This window comes from Silurus aristotelis (genome assembly GCF_946808225.1).
Source record: "Silurus aristotelis genome assembly, chromosome: 9".
Taxonomy (NCBI): domain Eukaryota; kingdom Metazoa; phylum Chordata; class Actinopteri; order Siluriformes; family Siluridae; genus Silurus; species Silurus aristotelis.
Window position 1 is genome coordinate 29,773,524 of NC_139582.1, and position 20,648 is coordinate 29,794,171.

Below are 20,648 nucleotides of genomic sequence, written 5' to 3' on the forward strand. Positions count from 1 at the left end.
TAGAAGGTCATGAGTTTCAATTCCATCAGCGCTAAGCTGGGCCCTTAAACAGGCCCCTTAACTGCTCCGTCTGAAGAATAAAATAAGTCGGTAAGGATATGGGCATCTGCCAAAATGAGAGGTGGTAGCTTAGTGGTTGGACATTGCATCTGAAGCTCGTGAGTTCAAATTCCAGCCACACTAAGTCAGGCCCCTGAGCAAGGCCCTAACCCTATAGCCTATAGTCACTCTGGATAAGGGCATGAAAAGAGGAGCATGTATCATGTGTGTGGTTGCAGTTTAACGGCTCGTGCTCACACACAAACACACATTGCATTGCTTCGAGGGGTTCATTTTTAACATCCAGCCCATACACACTCCCGTGAGGGACAAAAAGCAGAAGAAGCTCCAGCATGGAACAAACGCCGGCTGTTATTGTTTGCAGCTGCACAAGCGATCAGGAAGCACAGCAACATGCATTAGGTTTCTGGAAGTTTCTGGAACTGGGAGGCCCTCCCACACACAATAATAATGATAATAATAATAATAATAAATAGAGTCACATGTTTTTACAAGCGATACATCTCTGGTTTTATTTGTTTATTTCTTCATATATTAAAACACCAATTATACAAATATAAAATAACAATAAATAAACAGGAGAAACAAATAATCTTCATATTTTTGTAAAACGGTGTCACTCTAAGTTCCGTTCACACAGCGTTGTGTTCTCTCACACTAAAACCTCGTCGAGGTAATTTCACGTCGTGGAATTAAAGAAACATGATATCACAATTTTAATGATGAGTCGTGTTTTCACGTGTCCGTGCAGCACCGGAGTCGCTCTTGGGATTGGAGCTTGTCCCATTATGAGGAGGCAATGGACGTCTGTGTAAAGCCGCCCCCCGGTCGCGTCAGCGGCTGCCCCGCAAGACTTCGCCCACTTGCTCCTGATACAGCTGGAGTACCAGCTCACGGAGCTCGGCTCGCTTTCGGCGGACCTGCTGCCGCGGAAACCAGAGCTCGAGACGGAGTGGAAGGTCGAAGTGGACGATCGGGTTCTGACGGGGACAGAAAAGATTCGAGTCACGTCTCAAAATTCTATACGGACATGGCGGTTCTCTTTCATGGCAGCACGACGCCACCGTGTACCAAACGTGTGTGTACCTGTAGAAAGCTCTCGACGTACTGCAGGAGGTAAAGGCCACAGTCGCTGCTGTTGTCCTGCAGAGGCACTTTGCAATGGCTCCTTTTAATGCTGTCCTTGTTGAACACTCGTGGAGTTCCTCTTCGTACCTCCCACTCCACCTGGAGGTACCTGAAAAGGGGTGGAGCAAAAGGACGGGTCAATTCGAGTGCGCTTCCTCCGGCATCGTCACAGCGATTCCTCAGAGAAGCACATGTGCTCCAATAAACCCCACCCACCACCTTGGACAGGGTATCTCCTGCCAGATCTCCTGTTTTTAACAGCTGTTTGTTTTCCTGAATAGTGCTTTTTTTTATATATATATATCCAACAGTCTGAATTATTGTACCACTATGCTTATCACCGTGTTCATCACATCCCAAAACTGTGTGTGTGTGCGCGCATGGGTGTGCGTGCACGTCTTGGGTAAAATCCAAATCAGAAACGCTCCTACAGCGAAAATAAAATGAGTCGTTTGCAGTCTAAAGGCATTTTTATTGTAACAGACACATTGTGCTGTTCTGCCTTTTATTGTCCCAGGAAGAACCGTCCATAAATAATACTCTCATGCTACAGTAACAGGCAGATCCTGGGTGTGTACAACGAGCTCAAAGCTAACAAAAGTTCTGTCGTCCTCTCCAGGGTGAAAAATGGAAAAACATCTAGACCCCTCCTACTTTCAGTCATTAACAGCCTAATGTTACTAATGAACTTCCCACATTCAGCTCACCATCAACCACCTGTTCTTTCTTTCTAATACCACTTATATTTCTCTCTTTCTTTCTTTCTTTCTCTCTTTCTTTCAATCAATCAATCAAATCAAATCAAATCAGAACCTCTGAAACTCCACATCATGCCAAACAGAGAAAAAGCATTTCTACAGCTGGGATGGGTTATAATTTCATCTCCACATCATTTCAAATTCATTGTTTGATAGAAAGAACTAGGCTGAGACCATCACATGTTCCATCAAGACTCCATGGCTCTTCACCTTTACCATCACTCGTTTATTTTAGTTATGCAAGTTCCTGCTACATCAACTTCACTTTAGCTTTAAAAACAAGAATTTTCCCCTTTTAACTTTACGTTGAAGGCTTCATTATCTTTCATAACTACAAGGCAACATAATACCTAATAATATCAATATCTACAGTAAAGTTGTGTTAAACTCACTCTTGTAACAGCGTGCAGATGTGACAGTGGTTGGAGAGCTTCAGAGAATCCATGATTAGAATGCAAGGCCTAGAGAAAGAGAAAGAGAGAGAGAGAGAGAGAGAGAGAGAGAGAGAGAGAGAGAGAGAGAAATCAGATCAGCACTCACCCTACATGCCCCTCTCTCTGTTGTTTGTTAAGTGTGTGTGGAACTCCAGCATGTGCTCCAGGGCACGTAGTAACATACATGATGACTTGCCTTAGTTACCATGGTAACAGCCAGTACCAGTACAGTCATTTATTTATTTAATTATTTCTTGTGCATCATTATTTCATGCATGCTATCTTTATTTTTCTTTCTTCCACATTTATTTCATATCACCATCCTTTCTTTCTTTCTTTCTTTAACACCACTTTCTTTCATTCTTTCTCTCGCTCTCTCTTTCTCTCTCTCTCACACACACACACACACACACACACACACACACACACACACAAACACACACACACACACATGAAAGACATTTTAATAAGCTGAATTGAAACAGTTCTCAGAAGCTCTCCTACCTCCTGGTGACCATGTTCCTCTGGCAGGTGAGCACAGTGCAGTCCTGAAACACACCCACATGTTGTCCATTGATGATTACTGCGATTATATCATTTATATCCAATGAATACTTTTGAATACAAATAAAAGAGGTATAATGAGGGTTTTGTTTAAGTTTTTGCTAAGTTATACATAGAAAGCACAAGCAACATCCAACATACAATCCCTGATTAGAAGCATCAAAAAAAAAAAGAAAAGATGGGGGGGCTTTAGGCATGTCGAGTGTTTAGCCAACGAGGCCATTTGGAAAAACGTCCCAAAACTTTATAAACACGTTTGGCAAAACACCCGGTGTTTTCTCTCCGGCTTAGCGCTGACATCCTCCTGTAAATACAGCCTGGTGAAGTGCGCCAGTGCCTCTTAGCCTTAACGCGTCTGATCATAAGATCAATATTTATTGCTGTGTATTTGATTTGCTCTTCTCTGTAAAGAGCAGAGATTTGGGAACTGTCCAAGGTTTTCAAAGGCAAAGGTCTTGTATATATGTGTGTATGTGTGCGTGTGTGTTACCGAAAGATCGCTGGATTTAAGAGCGCTGCCCTTTGAATTGCCCTTTGGATCAGCCGAATTTCCTGCAAACACACACACATTATTTATTTATCATTTATCATTATTATACATTACTTTGATCAGATAGATAGATAGATAGATAGATAGATAGATAGATAGATAGATAGATAGATAGACAGACAGACAGACAGACAGACAGACAGACAGACAGACAGACAGACAGACAGACAGACAGACAGACAGACAGAGCTCTATAGCAGATGTTCCACTCTAACACATGCAGATCTTCCACGAGCAGCTTTGTACACAGGAGTATTATGGAAGAGGTTTGGGTCTCCTAGTTCAAATGTAGAAAAAATGACATTCTAAAGCATCCGATCTCCGATACAATTCGGGTGTCCCAGTACTTTTGACCTACTGTGTATGTGAGTTTGAGACAAACAATTGTACTGAATGTCCTTGGGATGAAACTAGCAAGAATTTTCCAGCCATATGTGGTTCTTCCTCAAACTCTTGAGAAACACACAATTGTATGAAATGTTCCCCTTTTACATGAACTAGGAGACCCAAACATGTTCCAGCATGACGATGCACAAAGCCAGGAACATCTGCTTTCCATGGGTTGGAAAGATGTGTGGAAGATCTCCTGCTATAGAGCTCCAGGCCGCCTCACTTCACATACATCTGTGCCTAATTTTATGAACACCCTTGTGTCGGAATGAAAACTCGAAGAACTCTGCACAAAATCTAGTGGAACATCTTCCCAGAAGAGCAGAGTTTCTTTGCATTATAATATGCTGTTTATCCGAGCTGTAAAAGCTGTGAAAAGAAAAAATCTATTCAAAATGTACGGATTTTTTAAAACAAACGGAATAAATGAGCGTCAGACAGAGTGTGTGATCAGTTTCTCCGTGACTGCGTGTGTTTACATCATCGTGTCATTTCAGACCCGAAACGAGTTGTTCTTACACCTCCGGGAGACATCCAAACCACATGCAGGGAACAAGGACTGCTGGAAGTAATTCGATTAGACGTGTGGGAGTGTGAGCGCGCGTGTGTGTGTGTGGTGTGTGTGTGTGTGTGTGTGTGTGTAGAGCACCTGTTTGGCTTTTCTTCCACGACACACATTCGGGCTGCAGCAGACCCGGGAAACAGATCACCACCAGGTACCAGTGGGCTCTAGAGAGAGAAAGAGAGAGAGACAGAGACAGAGATGGTGGTTAAAAGATAGAAATATCTCACACACACACACACACACACACACACACACACACACACACACACACACACACACACAATGTCTGCTCTATCTCACCAGACACCCTGCATTCTCGCAAACCAAACTAAGGTCGAGTCTGTGGCTCAAACATCTGGACAAACTTGTGTGTGTGTGTGTGTGTGTGTGTGTGTGTGTGTGTGTGTGTGTTAGAGATTGTTAAGTACATGTTTCCCTCTCAATGTTGTTCGTCTCATTTGCCCCTTCAGTCTCTAAGCAACGACATTACTTCATCAAACACACCTTTTCTCCATAAAAAAGTGTGTGTGTGTGTGTGTGTGTGTGTGTGTGCGTGTGTGTGTGCGTGCGTGTGTGTCCAAAAGGGGAAACAAAAAAACTTACTCTTGATTGACAGGTATGAAGAGGTAGTCCTTGCTGAAGATGTCGACATTTCTGGTCCACGTTCTCACTCTGCCGTGTCGTCTGTACTGGGCTCTGCGAAAGACACACACACACACAAACATCATGTGTATACATTCAGACTGCAAGGGTTTATGTGTTTCATATATATTATGCGTGTAGGTTTAGATTTATGTGTTATGTCTAGTTTACATTTATTGTACACAGTACGTGTGTCGAAGCGTGTGTGTGTGTGAGAGAGAGAGAAAGAGAGAGAGTATGTGTGTGGCGCTTACGTGCCGCCGGCCTCCTCCTCGCTGCTGTTTGGTTTGCGTGTGAGCTGCTTGTAGAAGAAGCTGCTGAAGATGTGCAACCTTTCGGCCACGTCCCGATCCGCTCTTTTCAGCTGCAGGTACCTACAGAGTATCAATTTTACTTCCCTTGAGGTCATACAATTAATTAGAATGTAAATAAAAAAAAACATTTTAATTAATAAACATCGACACGGGTCGGATCGCGGCACTCACTTGAGGTAGAAGTCGATGATGACGTCGTTGAGGAACTCGCCGTCCCTAAGGCACTCCAGGTCTTCGGTCGTCACGGTGATGCCGCCTTTACAGGGTGGAGGGGGGTATTGGATTAACCTGATGGGATGTTGTGGAAAAAGAAACACATACAAACATTGAGCAATTACAAAACACCAACTTGTCATATTCTGGGCAACTATTTTGGAAAGTTTTTTACGAAATTGCTCTGCGAGGCTTGTGCATGGCAGTCTTGGTTTACTAATCAATGCCCAACTTCAAAAGGTTTCGTGGAAACTTGATGGAAAAAACCTAAAGCAGTGACACGAACAAGTTTCCAAAAGGGCCCAGCGAATCGCCGCCAAGCAAAGCACAAAGTGCTGAATCAGCTTAATCACAATTATCAACCAGTACGGGAGTGAGAGGAAGGAGAGGGGGGAGGGGGGGGGGGTTCTGCTCCGGTAATCATCATGAAAGGCTACAATGCAGCTCATATCACAAGAACACAAACAAGAACCAGGGGCAGAGCAGGATTGAGATCAAACAGACGGAAAACATGGGAAAAACATAGCAAGAACAAGGACGACTACAAAGGAAATGAGGGAACTCTAACCCTAGAACCAATGGAACCAGGAGAACCAGAGAAGTTCAGGAAAAGAGGCAGACAAATAAACACAATTTTAGGAAAATGAGAGGGCCAAAGAACAATGGCAAACAAGCGAGCCCAGGACCCTCGGAAATCAAGGCAGCCAAAGAAACAAGAGAAATGAGCGAACACATGTAAATGATGCAGCCAAGAACTGAGAGGAACAAAACCCAAAGAACCTAGCAAAGAAATGGAAACCAGAGAATCAAGGACTTTGTTCGAACAATCAAGGGGAAAAAAGGCACCTGGGGAAATGAGGCAGCAAAAGATGCCACCAGCAACAGACGGAGAAAACCGAGGGTAAATTGTGAAACAAGATAACGAGGGAAGCGAGAAAACTAACACAAGTAAGGAAACAAGAAACACACAGCAAGAAGTAAGTGGAAGAAACCAAGGAATCGAAAAGTAAGCAGAGAAGTTCAGAAATAGGAGACGCCAGACTGAAAACTGGAGGAGTTATTTGTAAATATAAAAAAATAAACAAAAAAGACCTAGTGTACCTTCTGGGCATGTTTGGTTGCCTTGTATGGCTGCGAAGTTTGTGTCTGGTACATGTGACCTCTGGAACTTTGGTACTTTTGGTCCCATTGGTACTCTCCTGCAAACAAGCACAGGCGAATTAGAACTCAGAATCAGAAATCTAAAGCTGAGGTTATAGGAGGCGGGGACAAGGCAAAGGGCTCACCTGATTGGTTACTTTCCTCCCCAGCAAATTGAGGAAGTGTGCACCACGGGGGTGCCTCAGGACCCGCTTCAGCCCGTCCTCTTGGGACAGAGGTGTCCCTAAGGATGGCTGTCCTCTCCTTAAAGCCATCATGTCCATCAGAGATGCTAATGTGGCCTCCTGCAGCTCGTCCAACCGACCAATCAGGTGCACCAATACAAACGGGCAGGGCGGGGCTAAAAAAAAGTGTTTGTATGTATGTAAATACATATACATACATATATATATATTGCAGTCATTTTTACTTGTGGAACAAAGTCACAATCTGAGTTCCTTCATGAACGTATTCAGTGGCGGACCGCAAGTTTGTTTAGACTCCGCCTCGCACTATTGTAAACGCACCCGATGTGTGTTTGTGCAGCGCAGAGAGTTCGGTGTGTATCAGTCGGGCCTGAGCGTCGCTCAAACTGAAGAAGAGGAGGGAGGATGAAGAGTCACGCAGCTCCGTCGACTCGAAGCCGTGGGGGTCCCACACGCCATATGCTTGCAGCTCCGAAGGAACCACACACACAGATACACACTCGCCGTCACCGCCGTCTGCCTCCGCCCCTGACCCAAAGACATATTCAAAACCAGATTTCTTCAACTGCTCTTCAACTCTGAGAAACGACAGCACGCTGATGTCACTTCCTGTTTTTCACCGTACATAAAAATGAAACGTTTTGTATTCCTGACAGGACTTTTTTTCTATTTGTGTGTGTGTTTGTGTGTGTTTGTGTGTGCTTTACCTTTCAGCTGGATGGAGATGCTCTCTTCTGTGATCTACAAAAAAAGAGAGAGAGAGAAGAAAAAAAATAGAGAGAGAGAGAGAGAGAGAGAGAAAGAGAGCGAGAGCGAGAAAGAGAGCGAGATGACCTGATGTCAGAGAACATGGGGTGACACGCAAGGTTTACACAGTCTTACTCCTGTTTATTGGTGCTTGATGTGGCTTGTATTTCAGACAGAACGTTCTGTGTGTGTGTGTGTGTGTGTGTGTGTGTGAGATGTTCTGCACCAGGCTGGAGCTGTTTATCACAGTCAATAAAAGCCAAAAAAAATAAAATAAAACATTTACCGTGTGTGTGTGTGTGTGTGTGTGTGTGTGTGTGTGTGTGTGTGTGTGTGTGCGTGGGTGTGCGTGCGTCAGACATTACAGCACACTCCAAGACGTACTACTTGGCCTTACATGATGCATCTGAGAAGTGTCCTGCCGATGGACATTGTGCCACAGCTGGAATAATACCAGATGTGCACATTGTACATTCTTTGCTTAATTGTGAGAACATGCAGCTTGTGTTTGGTGTCTCTGAACATTCGCTCGTTTCTTGTGTTCTTGGTGTTACACATTTCCTCACAAACCATGCAGTGGAACAGCGGGAAAAACAGCTTAAACTGAGGAATGCGAAAATAAGGACACACACACACACACACACACACACACACACACACACACACACCATGACTGGTCCATTGGCGTAACTCCGCATCGTGCCAAAGTACAGAGTGGAGAAAGCGAGTTCCATGGTGGCAGGAGAAGATGAACTCTGACCTCCGGAAAGGACATTTTGGCTCTTCTGTGTATGAGAGAGAGAAAATGCAGTAAGACAGAAACAAAGTGAGACATAAGAGGGAGAGACATAGACAAAGAAAGAAGACCAATGAAGAAACATAGGGGGAAAAAAAAGATACAAAATTTGAAAGAGACACTTAAGATCAGAGATAAAGACAGAGACATAAACAGGGAGCAAAAATTTAGAAAGACAGACAGAAAAAGAAACAGGGTAAGGGAGAGAAAGAGAGCGAGACAGATAGAGAGAGAGATTAAGAGATAGAGATCAGCACTGTACGTATAAGGATATTCGTAATCTGACTGACATTCACACACACCTGTACATCAGGGTTTATTTGAGCACCTCTGTGTGCTTCATCCTCTCCCTCATCTTCATCACCACTGGATAGCACAACTGTAGACGCACACACACACACACACACACACGCACACAGATGAACATTCACAAATCTCCATCTTTCCCTGAAAAGTGGAAGATATTATAACAGCAAGGAGTCCAAATGGGACGTTCAAAAAGACGTGAAATCCTATCATGCCCAGGTGTCCACAAACTTTTGTCTACATAGTGTTGTTTCGACTCAAAGACACACATCAGTGGCGTGGTGTAAGATCCAGGGTTGGGTGGGAAAGTAAAGCGATTATTTTTTGAGAGCTCGTGGGAAATATGGGTCAGGAAAAAACCCTAAAACAAAAAAAAATAATAAACAGAAGCCAAAACAAAATAGTTAATAGCTGTTTAAAAAAAAAAAAAAAAGGTTGTGGATTAGGAAAAGCCACAGTTCTGATGTATTTTTTTGCGAAAACGCTGAGCTCAGAGGTACATCGCTGCCACGAGCATTGGGAGATTATTGAATGTGCTTTTAATTATCCGGTTATAGCGGGATAAAAACGTCGGGAACGATATTGGGAAGCTGGTCGGAAAATACGCAAACGCTGACACTGAGGAAGAAAATGAAGGCGTAGTGATACGACGAAGAAATTACACTTCAATTTTACGAGAAGAAATGAGATTTCAGGGTTTCGGTCTGTATCGGTTCGCTTTGCACACTAGCCACGCTCAGCCCTCGCACCTTCTCCAGTTCCTGAGGGCCGATGATGGAAAAAAACACGGAAAAAAATAAAAAGCGTCCCAAAATGAGAACTGAAACACTTTTTCCCAGTTGCACTTCCAGGAAAGTGTATAAAAGCGATTCTACAGGACAGAACGCTGGAGCGAATAGAACCGACCGCGCGCCGAATATCTGTCAAAAATCAATCCGCTTTATTAGGATTTTGCATTAAATGTCAACCGGTTGACAAAACTGCACACAGGCTTCGAAAAAAATGTCATCGATTGGTGAATGCTAAGCTCCGCCTTCAGACTTTAGGCCACACCTCCTTCCATGGAAACTGCCTCAAGATAGAGAAGAAAAGATCGGGTCATTTGAGCGACTTGGTTCTTCGAATCTCGTTCTTCAAAATGTACAAATCTTTTTTTGACTCATTTATCAGACTCTAAAGCAGATCCCTAACACCTAAACACACACTTCTAAATATGTGAACATGACAAATTGTGATCAACAGAATGAGTCGATTCACCTCATATATCTTCTGGTCCGTGTCGTTCGTTCTTTCGTTCATGTGACTCTCATTATTATTATAACAGTAAGGAGAAGATCCGACCCCAAAAAACCCGATCCATCGCATTGTGTCTACGGGAGTCACGTGACAAAAGAACGAACGACTCGGACCAAAAGACTCCTGAGAAGAACGACTCATTTTTTTTCTGTAAATAACTGAGTCACATTGAAGACTCGTTCACAACGAACGAATCCTTTACGAACGAACGATCCCAATACACAATCACAATGCTAAACTGGTGTCTGTTGGTTTGAGTTGTGAGCGACGTTCGAGTGGTAGATTGCGGACGCTTCTGTGAAGATGAAGAAAAAAAGAAAGTAATTGTAATCACGATCATGCAGAGTCGTGTACGCACTGGGTTCTGCGCAGCTCGCTCTGCCTCGCTTGTTCGTTTTGAGAGAAAGTCTGAGGCGGAGTTTCCTGGTGTTTGGAGAGTCGGCGTTCGCGGGCGTCCCCGCTAACGTCGCACGCACTCTGTCTTCGGTGGGCTCTGGTGTGAGCCGTCCGTCCGGCTTGTCCTTTACCCCCGTGTTCTTCAGCATGAAAAGAAATATAGTTACTTCAACAAGTAATCTTTTTTTTTTTACAAATGAGTACCCCACAGTATATGTGTGCATAGCCAAAAGTATTGGGACACTTGTCTTTTCCAGTAGTGACGGGAAGATCGGATCATTTTAGTGACTATGAATGTCGTTCCTTTAATTACCTTCATAGCGTATATTGGAGTCAGGTGACAAAAGAACAAACGTCTCGGATTAGAAGAGTCGAGAGGTAAAAGACTCAATTTTGTGTCCTGTACATAACTTATGAAGAGTTCCCGATGCTTTGCTCATGCGAGTCCGGTAGAAAATGAACGAATCACTCAATGAGTCGACTCGTTCTTCTGAATCACATTAAAGACCCGTCAGTACTTTCCAGTCAAATGCATGTTCTTCCTGAATCTTGGAGGCACCAGGCAACCCAAACCTAGAGCATGACAATGCCCCTGTATATTCCATATTTAGTATTTTTAGTAGTAACTATAAAAAGCACAAATCTCACCACAGATTGTTGTGCGTCTCGGACCGGAGACGCCGTCGTCTTCGTCTCTGTGTCTTCGGGCTGTGAAGGCTGGAGGTTCTCACTGAGCTTGGGTTCTGAAGAACAGGAAAGAAAAGAGAAGAGATTGCACGCCGAAGATCAAAGTGCAAGTGAGCAAAAGTATTAGGACACCAGACTTTATGGAAAGCTCTATAAAGTGAAACTTGTTTCTTTATCGGTGTTATGAGGCCAGGAAAATGGTCTTCCAGCAGAAGTGGCGAGGAAACGAGGACAGAAGGAAAAAGGTGGAAGAAAGAAATAATGAAGGAAATGAGGAAAAAACTAAAGGAGAGCAAATTTTGGACTTTAAGAGATAATTAATGCACGTGTAAGCAAGTTTTCCTCGTTAGCATCTAAAAACCTGAACCGCACCCTGGTCCGAACGTAACCTTTAACCTTGGGTGTTTTCATCCTCACCACATTGCTTTTTAGCTGCGGGGGTGTGTTTGTCGTCCTCACGCTGACGCAGCTTGTCTGACGCTCTCTTGGGTCTCCATCTGCAACACACACACACACACACACACACACACACACACACACAAATATATATTTGTGTTATAATGGCTTTCACATTTCATTCATTTCTTAGTTTTTTCCTTTATTAATTTAAAGAAAGACAGGATGGGATAGTAATTTAAATGTTGACTGGGTTAATAACACACACACACACACACACACACACTGCATGGAAAAAACATGTCATTTTTCTTACCGAATGCTCAATAAATTCTGATACACTCGTCATGTGTATTTTTATTAAAAAAATGTAAGATAGCAGCGCCATCTGGTGGCTGTTTTTAAATTTGCATTAACAAATAATATAAAGGAATAGCGTATGCAACCGTAGTGTCCGGTCCAACACTGCCCCGTAGTGGTAGCCTACAGAAATTCAGCTCTAAATCAAGCACAAGATCAGATTGGTTTTGTTTATTACTTTTATTTTATTTAATTACCACACCCTAGGCACGCTGTTCATGTTGTCCATGTTGTGAGTTCTGTATCTCACCGCTCTGCTCCAATAAATCCAGGCTTCATTTCTCTCCTTCCGTTCGGCTTCTGCCCGTTATAAGGGACTCGATTCCAGGGTGACTGTAAACCAAGGAAGCATCCGAACATTACGACTGGCTCGTAATCAAGGCATTTGACTTAAAGGATATAAAACAGGATCATAGACATCCAAAAAGCTACAGAACAATCTGGGCGAAAGTTAAAGGCTGAGGCACATATACACGTATATCTGGTACGCACAAATCGAAAATCGATAAAAACAGTGAGTTTAAAGACACTGGAACATGCGAGTTTTTGCGTACCAGATATTTAACTCGATTTGTGCGTACCAGATATACGTGTATATGTGCCTCAGCCTTAAAACTCGCTGTTTCGACTCAGGACCACCACAGCGTGAAACATTTCTGATCTTGCAAGACTAAAAATGCATCATCTCTAAAGTGAAGCATGGGGGTGGTAGGATAACATTCTGGAACCACTTGTTTACTTTCTCTTCCAAATAATTTTTTTTTTCCTGATCACTGTCTTTCTGTCAGACCCACAACTGGGCCAACAACCGTTCCAGTCATCATCTCATCCTCTACGAAAGAGTACAAAAGCATCAAACACTAATCCCTATAAAGACAATACCCATCTATTTAGCACCTATAATCAGGGAATATTCTGAGAATAATCCGGGAATGTTTTCTTTTCCCCGCTACACATTCGTCTGTGAGTGGAAAACAATTCGTCAAACAATTCGTAGACAACCCCATAATTATTCAAGGTGTCCTACTTTGGGTGTGACGTCATCCTGAAGCTTCGCCAGTGGTGACGTCATGCGAATGCCAGAGGAAGCCGAAGGTTGCTTCATCTTCGGGATTTTAAACGGACTCCCCATCTTTATAATGCGTCATTACACAGGGGGAAAAAATAAACTTTTATGAATGCATAATGCACACTGTTTAAAAAGCGAGACATTTTCTAGGCTGACGTGAGTAAAACCGTAAATAAATGTCAAAACAGAGCAGCTGATACCGTTTCTTCTGGTCTCGTTTTATAAAACACGTCCTTCTTCTTCACTTCCAGACATTTATCCGAAAACCGAATCCGCACTGCTCAGATTAAAACCTATTTACAGCCCTGAGCTAGCTAGCTGGCTAACGTTCATTACGTAGGAGTTGTATATATCAGCACGTAGCTAACTAAAATAAACTGAGCTATAATCTCATTATAACGCAATTACTTGTACTGTTACACTAAAAACCTGCTTAGAAAAAATAAAACGCCTCTAAAAAGGGGGTTTAATAACTAGTTTGTATACAGCAGACACCAGGATTTAATGCTTAGCTACGCAAAGCTAATGCTAATGTTGTTCCGGCTCTTTCTTCTTCTCCGCTTTTCTCCCAGCGAGCAGAGAGAATTAACTACTGACCCCTTGTGGCGCGGAAGACCACCAGTGCTGCTTGATTTTAACGCTCATCAAATCAAGTCAGTGGCGGTGTTGTGCCTAATTCCGACCCCCTGGCTGAAGTCTACCTCCCCCTCGCGCGCGTCTACCTCCCCCTCGCGTGCACGCGGACAGTACCGCCGTGATTCCTGTAGGTGGCACTCGAAACACGGAAACACGCTTTCCTGATTCTCACATCAACGATCAATTTGACAAAAACTTCTACAGTTTCCTGTAGGTGGCATCACATAGATCAATCATATTTAACGATATGCAAACTGAGACAACACACAAATAAAAAACTTATAAAAAAAAGTGAGAGTTAAAGAGATTTGTCTGTTGATTGATTACATTTAAAACGTTTCACTGTGATAGAATGAAATGTAGTATTTTACACATGCATTATTACTCGTGTAGGGTGCATCATAAAATAAAATAAAACGAATAAATAAAGAAATATATATATATATATATATATATATTAAATATGAGTATTTATAAATATGTAAATTATTGTAAATATATTTAGAAATAGATTTTGTTGGCCATTTTTTTTATATTTTGAGATAAGCTTCAAAATATATTTAAAAAATATATATTTTTTTATTTAATGGGAAGTGTATCAGACCCATTTTAGAGACTATTTTAAGGGGGTACAATCAAGGCAGCTTATTAAAATAAATAAAATAAAATAAATGCCATTATGATTGTCGGTTTGTTAAATTTTATTATGTATTTTTTTGTTGTTGTTGTTGTTGTTTTTCCATTTATGTTCTTTTGTAAGTCATCAACACAGACATTTGCAACAGCAGCCCCTCGGTCCCCAACTGATTCTCTCAAGTTTTTGCTAGAGGATCAATTTTACCTTCTGTTCATAATTGACCAGCATCAATATAAATGATAACAATTATTAAATCTGATACAAATGTATTAAAAATAAAAAGAAATTTGGCCCCAAACAAGTTCACTGAACAGCAGTGTACGTACTGTACACATACTTTAGGTCTGCAGAACAGAGCTGTGAGTGTGAGAAAGAGAGAGAGAGAGAGAGAGAGAGAGAGAGAGAGAGAGAGAGAGAGAGAGAGAGAGAGAGAGAGAGAGAGAGAGAGAGAGAGAGAGAGAGTACACATTTCATCTTATGAATAGGGTTTTGTGTTGTAAATGTTTGTTACACATTAGGAAACCGTTATGAAAGTGGTAGGGGGACTTCCCTTTTAATGCCTTCTGTTTCTCTGTTTTGTCCACTGTCTCCTCTATGGTCTCTTCTACTTTCTCCCCTACTGTTTATTTTTGAGGTAATGAATGTGTTGTAAAGAACATATGAATGAATGATCTTTAGCACCTGCTTGGTATATTTGGTTAATCATACACCTGACTGATCCCACAAAATCCCTGACTTTGTACAAGTGTACAGTGTGCAAATGTAAGATTTGAAAGTCAAACACGAATATTTATTAGATTTGGGGTTTTTTGCATTTGCACCTTCTTCATTTGCATACTTTACATTTTGCAAATAAGTAAAATAGAATTAATTAAACTATACTTTTTTAAAAGTATTCTTACAGCATTACTTCACACCTGCTTAAAACGTTGCACAGTACTGTACTGTGTATATAAGCAAAGTATAAATGAGAGGACACTGATGAGAAACCTGGTCTTTTCATATAAACTAAACGGAATGTGTCGCTCTGAATTTTAACGGATGAGAATTCAAAAGTAAATTCAAACCAATTTGGCAGCACGCTATTGGACAGAGGGACGCAACGGCGTGTGTCACTACAGTTATTTACATTTAAAATATGCGGTCGTTGATTCGCTGTCTATTACCACGTGACCAAGAAGGAAGGAGGTGTGTGTGTAAGCATCTTAACTAGAAAATATTTTTTTACGTTTATATCACACTTATTTCTAAATATTTCCCTGAGATCTCAAAACTCTGGGCTTCTAGTAGTTCCTAGAATAGCAAAGTCCACTAAATGCGGTAGAGCATTTTCACATTTAGCTCCTAAACTCTGGAATAGTCTTCCTGACAGTGTTCGGGGCTCAGATACACTCTCCCAGTTTAAGTGTAGATTAAAAACATATCTTTTTAGCAAAGCCTACACATAACACACATCACACACATCACATCACAACCTTGTGCTCCAGAACATCTGATCACATGCACATTATCAACTTGTGCTGTTAATATCATGAACAGCAGCTACGCTAATTCCTCTTCACTGCTTCTCTTTCTCTCCCCATCCCGAGGCATCCTGAGGTTTGGCCAGCTCCAGTCACGTCCCACCTCGTGAAGATTATGGACCTATGGATGATCATGGAGAAGTAGATGCCGAGTGTTTAAAGGCCCTGGCATGGAGAAGCTGATGCTGGATCTATGATGATCACAAATTGTTCTGTATTGTTGAAAGATTTATGACCAAACTCTTGATGTCACCCATATGAGGATGGGTTCCCCTTTGAGTCTGGTTCCTCTCAATGTTTCTTCCTCATATCATCTAAGGGAGTTTTTCCTGGCCACTGTCGCCACGGCTGCTCATCAGGGACAAACGCACACCATTCACCTTCACTGTTGTTTTCTGTAAAGCTGCTTTGAGACAATGTCTGTTGTGAAAAGCGCTATACAAATAAACTTGACTTGACTTGACAAGTAACGTGCGTTACGTAATATTACTTTTCTGGAGTAACGAGTAAAGTAGCGCGTTACATTATAAATTTACACACTAACATCTGAGTTACTTTTCAGTTCGATTATTTTGCATTAAAATGAACGTAATCTCGTCTTCTGTTCCCCTACGTGCGAGCCGTGGGAACAGAAGCTGGTCAGAAGCGGAGATGGCAGGACAGAGCATTACATTACTGCGATGGAAGTATTCACATTATATTGAAATAGTCGAGGAGGAGGGAATAATCGTTAAGTGTAAATTATGTGTTGGTGAAAAGCTTTTGTCAACGGCAAAAAATACCACTTCAAATTAAAAAAACATCTGCAAGCAAAGCACAGCACTACAGATGTGGAAGAGAGAGAGCCGAATGAAACCTGCACCGCAACTCAAGATAAACAACAAAGGCTTGATTTCAGTTAATTAATATTTAGTAAATAGATTTTCAGTAGATTTTCAGATACTTACCCGAGCCACATCATACACATGGGCACACGTGATCATCACCCATCCCTTCCTATCTCTCTCTCACACTCACACACACACACACACACACACACACACACACACACACACACACACACAACTCTGCTCAGCCAGATTTATTGTAAATGTCACACACCAACATAATGACAGAAAACACAGACTTTGTTTGTGTTGTTTTTTTTTTTTTATGTCGTGTTCGCTTGAGTTAAATATAAATATATTTATAATTATAAATATATATACATATAATATATATATAATATTTATATACATATAATTATAAATGAGAGGACACTGATGAGAAACCTGGTCTTTTCATATAAACTAAACGGAATGTGTCGCTCTGAATTTTAACGGATGAGAATTCAAAAGTAAATTCAAACCAATTTGGCAGCACGCTATTGGACAGAGGGACGCAACGGCGTGTGTCACTACAGTTATTTACATTTAAAATATGCGGTCGTTGATTCGCTGTCTATTACCACGTGACCAAGAAGGAAGGAGGTGTGTGTGTAAGCATCTTAACTAGAAAATATTTTTTTACGTTTATATCACACTTATTTCTAAATATTTCTTTTAATTCAGTCTCGTAAATAAGATCTGGGTTAGGACTTTGATGGCAAACCTAATATTTTGGTATAAACTCTGTCTAATCTGTTCTTCTGAATTTAAATCTAAAAAGAAAAAGGACCTCCTCTTTTGACTCTTGTACGATAAGAGGGGCTATAAATGTGCTCGTTATTGGTCTGCACTGATGAAAAACCCAACATGATGCATCTCACTTATTCTCAGTAAGTATTAAATAGAAATATATTTGGGCTGTCAATCCTGCATTCATCTTAATTAAATGTATGATTTCCATGTATTAACTTGTGCTTAATCACACATTTTACTTTGTTCTAAATGCACCTTAAATGAATACTTTTAACATTTTTAATACTCAACATGGTCATGGACAAAAATAGATGCTTTATGCAATGTATGTTTATTATTAGTGTAACCATATTCAATTATGAATTTATTCTTGTGAATGTAAAAGTTTTCACACGGACAGTTTTAATTGCCGGACATGCGATGTATTTTGTTGCTTGATTTGAGACTTGGTGCATCAGTAAAACAAATATTTAGTGATTAATATGTATTGTTCAGTGGAGTTGATTTTTGTAAAAAAAAAATAATAATAATAATTATATATATATATATATATATATATATATATATATATATATATATATATATATATATATATATATATATATATATATATATACACTTATACTATTCATTTAAAGGTATTCACATTTTCTTGTAATTTTCAGACTTTTTCAGAAATCTTTAAAAGACAAAATCTATTTGAAAACCTATTCAGAACTTCTAATTGTCAAAGCCTCACTGATGAAGCTTTATGATATCAAATTCCCAGCACATCGTTCTTTAAAAATAAATTCAAGATGGTTGAGATGTGTTCAGATTTGAGTAGTTGAGTGGTTATACTAAAAACCTGGTTTTCTTTTTTAGTCGCAGACGTAGTTTCTCCGTACTGTTGGCGTTTCTTATAAACGAGGGTAAGTATTTTATATTTGCATATGTGGATGCAGTTGGGTTTTTTTTTACTAATGAGGTGCTACCCCTTACAGTTCATTTCTCAGAACAGAATTGAAGTTTGCAGATCTCCATGTGCATTTCTCAAAACAACACGTAGAAACTGCACAACAGAGCAGATAACTGGAAAATACGCGTCACCTGCTCAAAATGCTTCGTCTATCGTGCAAAAGCATGTTTTTTCATCAATCATTGTGTCAGAGGTTCCTTCTCCCGGTGCGTGTAACGCGGTGCTCCCTATTTCTTCCTCCAAAAAGGGGCGAATTTTCAGATGTGGAACACGGTGCATAACGCATTCCTCTGAGTGTGTTACACTGCCCACTGAAACAGCAGGGACAGCAGTTTAAAACAATGTTTGAATAGGTTTTATGTCATGAAAAAAAGCACATTAGATTTCATCCTCCCTGGTTGGCATCTGTAGTCTAATGGTGGAGAGCTAGCGGATGGTGAGCAAATTGGGAAAAATCCACAATAATAATGAAAACATTTGTTTTTCAGTTGCGGCACAGCATATCCACACGGTTGAAGCTTCTCTGGGAGAAACAGTCATCTTACCCTGCAAAACAGTTCAGACTGCACAGAACGTGTATTGGAGATACATGGACAGCATAACAGTTTGTGACATCATTAGAGGCAAAGCGAATTTTGAGGAGCAAGACCCAGTGTTCAATGACAGAGTTCAATTATTTCCCTCAGAATTTGTCAAAGGAAATTTCTCAATCAAACTGCGTAATGTGGATTTGTCCAAAGAAGGAATCTACACCTGCAACTTCCCGAACACAATTATTCCTGAGAGGGTTCAACTGAGCATTAAAGGTGCGTATAGATTTTCATATTGTATTCATTGAGTTTGTATTGGAGCTCATACCACGGTCTGTCTCAATAATTATTATGATTGGCTGGAAGTTCAGATGTGAGTGCAGAGGGATGAGTAAAAGTAAAGATACCTTACTGCAAAACTAACTCCATTCCAAGTTCAAAGTCACCAATTTCAAAATGAATTATTTAAGTTACTGTCTAGTAACTTAAGAAAGTCCAGTACCTTAAGACTACTGTAAAGCGATCTTTCAAAGAGGGATTTTAAATGCACAAATAAAATGCCAGTATCATGTCACAAAAGTAGAAGAACGATCAGTATTCAATGGACAAATGAAATGGAGATGGCGTTATCGCCTTTTCTGCAAAATAAATAAACTACTGCAGATAATGCTGCTGAGCTAAATGTTATAGTTAATAGTGATTGTCAAATAAAGTATACTGGATTAAACATTACATTTACTGAATCACTGAGTTGAGTAGAGAGTAAAAGTTGCTTATATCTTGATACTCACTAAAACTATAAAGTAGGCAAATAAATCAAATACATTACATTATACATTATACATTATGCTCAAATACTTTACAACACTGGGTAACATACTGTTCCAGTTCCATACAGAGTAGGACAGCTATTGGTATAAAGGGGATAATCCACTGCTAGGTGTAATGTTAGTGAGTTCACTTGAATTAAAGTTAAATGACTTATTACACCTTTCTGTAGACCCCTTTGAACAATCATGCATGCATTACATTTAAATAAATACCTTGTCTCCACAGAGAGCAGACCAGAAATCAGTGCAAGAAGAATAGTAAACGGAGACACTCGAGGACAACCCATCGTTTATTTGATTTTCTCCATGGTTCTTTTATTTTTCATGTGACCTTCTGCAATTTTGACGATTATGGCACCAGCATTTCTAAAGTCAGCCACTGAAGTATTTGTAATGAGTGACCCAAAAGTTAATAATAAAGGTTTAATTTATTTGTTTAAAATAAGTGAGTTTGTCTTTATTGTTGCTGTGTTTTCATTGAAACAATAACAATGAACCATAAACTGAGTGAATGACATCTCATTGATAGCAGCTTCATATGTAATGTATCATGTAATTGGCTATGCATCGAGATTAGTGATGGGTCGTTCAACGATTCGTTCGTTTTGAACGAGTCTTTAGTGCAGGGGTCACCAACGTGGTGCCCGCGGGCACCAGGTCACCCGCAAGGACCACATGAGTCGCCCGTGGGCTTTTTCTAAAAAAATATCTGTTTCCTACCTTGTTAAATTATTGTTGATAATTATTGTGACAAATCATGAACATGATCAGTGTCTTTACCTAGATCAGGGGTGTCAAACTCAGTGTCACAACCGGCCCGACGTATAATTATATCCGGCCCGCGAGATGATTTTATATAGATCTATTATTATTGTTATTAATGTCCCGGCGATATGAA

At 40.7% G+C, this 20,648-nt stretch overlaps 1 protein-coding gene and 1 long non-coding RNA gene across 3 annotated transcripts; one reads left to right on the forward strand and one right to left on the reverse strand.

Moving 5' to 3' along the window:
- Positions 1-545: 545 nt before the first annotated feature.
- senp7b (SUMO specific peptidase 7b) lies at positions 546-13,746 on the reverse strand. The gene is made up of 21 exons (XM_083549666.1): positions 13,218-13,746; positions 12,976-13,080; positions 12,199-12,281; positions 11,610-11,689; positions 11,154-11,248; positions 10,468-10,645; positions 8,810-8,886; positions 8,380-8,496; positions 7,672-7,705; positions 7,286-7,492; positions 6,905-7,119; positions 6,720-6,817; positions 5,577-5,693; positions 5,346-5,465; positions 5,053-5,145; positions 4,534-4,613; positions 3,435-3,496; positions 2,885-2,928; positions 2,339-2,407; positions 1,147-1,297; positions 546-1,040 (listed from the first exon to the last, which is right to left on the reverse strand). Exons 2-21 carry the CDS (start codon positions 13,078-13,080, stop codon positions 894-896), a joined length of 2,172 nt encoding a protein of 723 aa, XP_083405792.1. The 5' UTR covers positions 13,218-13,746; the 3' UTR covers positions 546-893.
- Positions 13,747-17,477: 3,731 nt separating this feature from the next.
- Positions 17,478-20,095, forward strand: LOC310731161. Of its 2 annotated transcripts, XR_014535087.1 has the most exons (4): positions 17,478-17,569; positions 18,297-18,343; positions 18,879-19,196; positions 19,977-20,095. It is a non-coding gene; the product is annotated as an uncharacterized lncRNA (long non-coding RNA). The 2 variants fall into 2 exon arrangements; XR_014535088.1 differs by lacking the exon at positions 18,297-18,343 and having other exon boundaries at positions 17,507-17,569.
- The last annotated feature ends 553 nt before the right edge of the window (positions 20,096-20,648 follow it).

Coding starts and splice junctions, on each gene's coding strand:
- senp7b (XM_083549666.1), bottom strand. CDS start 13,080: ATGGGGAGTCCGTTTAAAATCCCGAAGATGAAGCAACCTTCGGCTTCC. Junction 8,887..10,467: donor AGCGAGCTGCGCAGAACCCA/GTGCGTACACGA, acceptor GTGCGTCTACAG/TTGTGCTATCCAGTGGTGAT. Junction 6,818..6,904: donor GGAGGAAAGTAACCAATCAG/GTGAGCCCTTTG, acceptor GCTTGTTTGCAG/GAGAGTACCAATGGGACCAA.